The following is a 6,000-nucleotide window of genomic DNA, read 5'->3' as shown; positions in this document are numbered from 1 at the left end:
AGAGGTCAGGGCTTTGGAAGGTACTATAGAAGGAACCTTCAGGAGTTGATTTCAAAGTGAATGTATTCGGTTTTTGTCACATTAAATGGAATGTGAATAGCAATTTGGAGAAAAATAATATTTTAAGAATATTGTAACTAAAACCTAAATGGAAGGGCAAATGAATTTTTAAAAAAATAAAAGATGCAATAACTCAAAGAAAAGAAGTATAAGCATTCATCATAAGCTAGAGGTCATACTCCAATACAGATGCAAAATGATCTTAACCAGATGCTTCTGTCCTGCATGTTTGACTGGCAACAGGAAACTAACAAGCACATTCCAATGGGGACTTAGGAACAGTAGGAGGCTATTCACCCCCTTGAGTCTGTTCTGCCATTCAATTAGATCATGGTTTATCTGTAACATTTTCTAACCAATCCATTGATTAATTTGAGTCACTGTTTACTGAAGAGCAATTTGACTTTGTGACCCTAAAAGAACATAATTCTGCCTTTGAAAAATAATACATTGAAGATTGTCACATGGTCAGATGTACTCCTATCTCTTTAAAGCAATATATCATTAGTATGTGCTGTTTAATAGGTTCACAAGTATATAAAGATATAAAGAGCAAAGTTTATTCCTGCTTGTACGATGTCCTAAAATCTTCTATACTAAAGATCAGTTAAAGACATGTGCAACAAAACCACTATGCTATTATTCCTGTTATAACTCCTATTTCAACAACATACTGAAGATCCTATGACACTATTTGATAAAAGGCAGAGAATTCTTTTAGTGCATTGACCAATGTCGCAACATGATGAGCTTTATGAATTGCAACTACAGGAATCTCCTGGAGCTATTCCTAAGAAAGTATATGTGAAGCATGCAAATGGTAGTTTGAGAATGGATAATTCAGCAGCTTTGAACAAGACTTTTGCCTATAATCGTAAGTGTCAGCTTGGCTCAGTTGACTATTGTCTTGCTTCTGATCCAGAGGCCATTTTTTTAAGTCCCACCCCTGACACTTGAGCATACGGTATAACCTGATGCTGAGGGAATACTGCATTCTCACATGTGCTGCCTTACAGATGAAACCTTGAACCAATGCCTAAACTCTCGAAGGACTGAATGACCTACTCCTGCTCCTATTTTCACTTGTGCATTAACATTTACAGTGATTCAGATTTGGTCACAGAATGTAGCAGTTTGCATGGTACAATTCGAAACAGCGTGGGAGTGTGTCGCTGACGTCTTGGTCAACATTCTTCCTGCAATCAACAACAACAAAAATGAAATTAACTGGCTGTTCATCTTGCTGCTATTTGTGAGACCTTGGCCTTGTGCAATTTATGCAGGAAGTACTTTGGAACACACTAAAGATGAGATGAGGCATTCAAAAAAAAACATTTTTTCTGTTGCTTATTTCTATTTTACATGTAATAATTGTCTTTTGCAGGAGGCTGAATAGCACGCAGGGAGAAATCCGTGTGGGACCTAGTCATCAGGTAGGGAAGATCTTGTTTATTCAGCATTTATGGCTCTACATAATCTTTTCAGACACATTTGTAAAATCTGAAAGATAAAATTGCACGACGATGTGTATATTTTGTAAAATATCGGGTAGTACCTTAGTTAAAATTGGATTTGAGCAGAGTTGCCACTGTTCTCAGCATACGCATTAGAATTGTTGATCCCAAAACCACTGAAGCTTCTCCTCAAAAAGGGCACATTTTACGCATCTATTGACACTGCAACACTAGGGGGAGCACTTCCAGCACATCCTGTTATTCGTTTAACATCCTGTTGTTAAACCACAACCTATGCATTAATTAGGATGGAACAACTTGAAATGCAGAATACATTAACATTGAGTATCCCAAGGATATAAAATTAATAACTGGAGGTAGTTGCTCACCACCAAAACTGATGACAGTAGAGGTTTGTAAATCCTTTGTACGTCCTTAACTATTCTTTGTATCCAAAACTTTTGTCAAAAAGGACCAATGATGATGGAATCCTTGATTTCATGTCTTTGAGAGCCGCTGATGGTTTTTGTGCTGAAGGCACAACACTGGCTATGGGAGATGACATAAAGAAGGAAGCAGAGCAAAATCTGAGTCATATTGTTAGGCATTATGGTAACTTAAGCAAACACAGTCATTCCACCATTGTCACTGCCACACTTTACTACAGCAGAGTCTAGTTCAATTTATCATACATAATGTATTTGTTGGCACTGGCTGTGCGTGTTCTGGTTTTGATGACACCAGCACCTTCTTTGTGCACCTGCAAATAAACCTTTCAAACAATGTCAGGAGTTTAGCACTTATGCACACTAAATTATGAAATTCAATTTAACTTGACCCTATTTGTTTGTTTTTGCCAATTTGAGGATTTTTGTTCCTATTTATGAACATAAAGAACAATAAACTTCAGTGAAAAATTCAAATACTGTATTAGGAGAATCTTAATTCTTGGTAAAATAATATAAACAAGTTAGTTTAGCAGAGTAACTTAGTTTTACTTTGCCTTAAGATTTTGTGCCTCTTCCTCTTCCTGCTGTTGCTCTCTAACCCAGAGAGCTATTCGAAACATCCTTTGTGGCATTTATTTCAGAATGATATGAATGCTGTGTGCCATTTAATTCGGTCAAAGGCTCATTGATTGCATTTTCATAGCTAAGAATCACTTTTGTTAGCCTGTTAACCACGGCAGGACATGCCCAGTAATCCTGGTTAAACCAGTAGAATCGATCTGCTGAATTAACTTCAGTCTTCTAAATCCTCAACTGCAGAGCCAGCATCCTTCCCCCAAAATCATTGGCATTGATGTGGAGAACGGTGTAGGTCAGTTTCTTCAGATACCAGTCTTGATACTACAGGTAGGTTAGCAAGAATGATTTAACCTAAGTGGTGCTGTTAGATGTGCTGAAGGCTCAGTTGGTGCATTTGCTTCCTAGTGCATAACCGAACCATGTCAAGGAAGGTGATCCCAGTTTTAATTCTTAGTCTTAGTGTAAAGTTAGCTCACCTCAGTGTTGTGTCAATGGGCATCCTCTTAAAATCCCGGACCCCGCCATGCGCTGGTTGAGAAAGGTCATGTTTGTGGACTACACGGAGCTTAAGACATGATATCTCTCATGGACCAATCCGCTTGCCCCCTTTGAATCAGGTACTGTAGAAATTTTGGCACCCATGACATCGAACTCAAGTAGGAGTTAGAATCAAAAAAAGGTGAGAGATGAATAGAGATAAAAACTTAAAAAAAAAGAAATCCTTATTAAAGAATCTTATGTCTGTTCAGTTGTCGCTTTTAACGTCACTATGAAATCATTTGGGACAATATCATACAACATATCCATTCAGGTAATGTAGCATGGCAAGAACAGAGGAAACAGGCCTTGAATGATTCAGATGTAGACCTTTCTGCCTACTTCTGATTCAGATCAGGAAAAATGTAAATTGTTAAAGCATTCTAAACCTAATTTTAAGGTGACAACAGTTTTGAAATTCAAAATATTCCAGAAGCTCCTGTCTAGTATGATGACAGAAACCTACCAAACATTCCTTTATGTAGGCACTGATCAAGAATCTTTGGTATAAGGGTAGTCATATCCAGCAGAGTGGGTCATACGGTTCCTGAAACCTGCTTCAAGATCTGCTACTCTGCATTTATGGCAAATTTAAAAAAAAACAAATTCAGTGAGTGTGTGAAAAGTCATCACCCAGTTTGCAAAACTCATTCCTCCTGATATGTTCAAACAACTGACGGCTACCATGGTCCTCTCAATAAAGCTAGGCAAAGATTTGGACAGTGGTAAGGAAAGCTGCTCTTTCTTTAGCAAATCATTTTTCTGCACAAATTAAGGAACTCATTAAGCAAGCTTAAGTAGATCTCCAGGATTTAGGTGTAATACCTGCGCTCCCTAGTATGTTAATTTGCATTTCTTTGTTGCCTTTCTGTGACCTGCCTGTAACTTTACTACTTTTCATTTGTAAGGCTTTCTTCGGCAATTGGATAACTGATCTGCTTAAGAGAAACACCATCAGGGTATTTTAGACATGGTACAGTAAAGGAAGCCTCGTCAATAGGTTAAGACAGGGTGCTCCCAATTCTCCAAAAAGGACAGACTGCATTAGTACACTGGGTAACGAACTGGACTCAGCTGTTGTATTTTGAATTGAGATTTTCTAAATTCTGGAGTATCTATTTGGAAGAATGCACATTGGAATTATTCTGTCATTGGAACTCGGGGCCCTTTTGCCTGCATGCACAAGGTGTGATAACAAAAGCATTCTGGATTCCATAATCCTCAATCAGCTCTTCAAAGTGAAGTTTAAACTGTCCAGTGTGCCAGAAATTTTCCATGTAAGATACTGGTGGACACCTATTTCCATTTCTCAAGGTTGCAGCACATCATGCAAGATTTACACTCAAAGTTTAAACTTACCACATTGGGTGTATCCCTTTGAAGCACTTGCACAAGAAGCTGGATTTAATCAGTCAGTGATGTGGCACTGGTATTTAGCCCTAGACTTCCAACGTCAAAGTGGCTGGGACATTGCAAGCTGACCAGGCTTGATCTTTCTGCCTGCTAATTCTAACCAAATGGTGTGATGTGATGGTTTGTGGTGTGGTGTTGGATGGCTTTATCTGGAGACCAGATGTGTGAATATGTACTTATATTAGGTATGTTATTTTGCTACCTTGCTTGGGTTGCAGAGGCATGTTTGATGATTAGGTTTATATTCCTACAGTAGTCAAGGGGAAGATGGCAGTGCAGTAATTTTTTTCTATTGGTACATGGGATATGGGTGTCGCTGGCTAGGTCAGCATTTATTGCCCTTCCCTAATTGCCCTTGTTCCGAGTTCATTTAGAGTCAACCACTATGGGTCTGGAGTCACTTGTAGGCCAGGCCAGTTAAGGATAGCAGATTTTCTTCCCTGAAGGATGTTATTGAACCAGATGGGTCTTTACAACAATCGGCAATGGCTTTGTGGTCATTATCAGACTTTTAATTCCAGACTTTTATTGAATTCAAATTTTGCCATCTGCCATGGTAGGATTCGAACCTGGGTCCCCAGAGCATTATCCTGGGTCTCTGGAATACTAGTCCAGTGACAATACCACTATGCCACCGCTTCCCCCAATTAATTAATTAATTAATTAATGCCCCTGGAGTCACCTTCTGGGCTGAGGTATCTTTAAATTGCTGTACGTTTTGATGGGACATTGGAACCAAGTAAACCTTTGAGGCAAATTTAATAATTCTATCTGAAACCAAACAGCTCCACAGTGTTCCGGTGCTCTGCTGAAGAACAACCATGGAAACCAGGCTCTTATAATGGGGCTTCAAAGGGCAGACCAGGCATTGGTGCTGGCCGGGACTTTTCTCACTTGGCTGCAGAAAACCCTGCAAGCCTAGGTCCTAGTAGTTAAGGTGGTTGTACAGAGGGAACAATCTCTTGCATTTATATAGCTGATTTAAGGTAGAAAATCATCCCAAAGCATTTCACAAAAGCATAATCGTGAATGGTCACTGAGCCAAAGAATGTACTACTAGGAACAGTGATCAAAAATTTAGTGAAGGTGTCTAAACAGAAGGATTAGCATTTTAAATGGGAGATACTGTTGGACTGGCAGCCAGTGTAATTCAGGAAGGACGTGGATGAGCAGGACGGTGCTGAAGATGATTTTGGAAGTAAAGATTTATGTAAGGACGAAGATGCAAGTAGTAGAGCCTGTTGACTAGTTGAGAGACAAAGACCTTGATGAGGGTTTCAGTAGCAGATGTGCTGAGTAGCAGTGGAAATGGGCTGATTTATGGAGGTGCTGTTTGTGATGAGGATATGGGGTCAGAAACTTAGCTTGGGGTCAAAAGGGTGCAGAGCTATCAATAATTGGGTTCAACTTGAGACAGTGGCCAGAGAGAAGAATCAAATCAGCAGAAAAGGCCAAGATTTTGTGACAGGGTGTGAAGACAATAATTCCAGTGTTATGTGTTTAGCTGG

General features: G+C 39.3%; 1 protein-coding gene and 1 long non-coding RNA gene across 12 annotated transcripts in view; one reads left to right on the top strand and one right to left on the bottom strand.

Moving 5' to 3' along the window:
- Nucleotides 1-2,242, bottom strand: part of LOC121288104 — an 11,905-nt gene extending 9,663 nt beyond the window's left edge. The window contains exons 1-2 of the long non-coding RNA XR_005945307.1: nt 1,904-2,242; nt 1,616-1,788 (exon numbers count right to left, since the gene is read on the bottom strand). This is a non-coding gene — a long non-coding RNA (uncharacterized LOC121288104). The remainder of the gene's footprint in view (nt 1-1,615; nt 1,789-1,903) is intronic.
- rerea (arginine-glutamic acid dipeptide (RE) repeats a) overlaps nt 1-6,000 on the top strand; it is a 505,448-nt gene that overhangs the window by 294,378 nt on the left and 205,070 nt on the right. For 10 of the 11 annotated variants that reach the window (XR_005945305.1, XM_041206432.1, XM_041206431.1 and 7 more), the window contains one exon: nt 1,445-1,493. Coding sequence is in view for 9 of the 11 variants with exons in the window: in XM_041206432.1 (XP_041062366.1) it covers nt 1,445-1,493 (49 nt within the window). In the remaining 2 variants the exon portion in view is untranslated. Of the gene's footprint in view, nt 1-1,444; nt 1,494-4,659; nt 4,678-6,000 lie in introns of those variants that run through there. The other variant, XM_041206435.1, reaches the window with a different exon arrangement.

Source organism: Carcharodon carcharias, chromosome 15 (genome assembly GCF_017639515.1).
Source record: "Carcharodon carcharias isolate sCarCar2 chromosome 15, sCarCar2.pri, whole genome shotgun sequence".
In the NCBI taxonomy this organism is placed as follows: domain Eukaryota; kingdom Metazoa; phylum Chordata; class Chondrichthyes; order Lamniformes; family Lamnidae; genus Carcharodon; species Carcharodon carcharias.
This window is presented reverse-complemented; position numbering and strand designations above follow the sequence as displayed.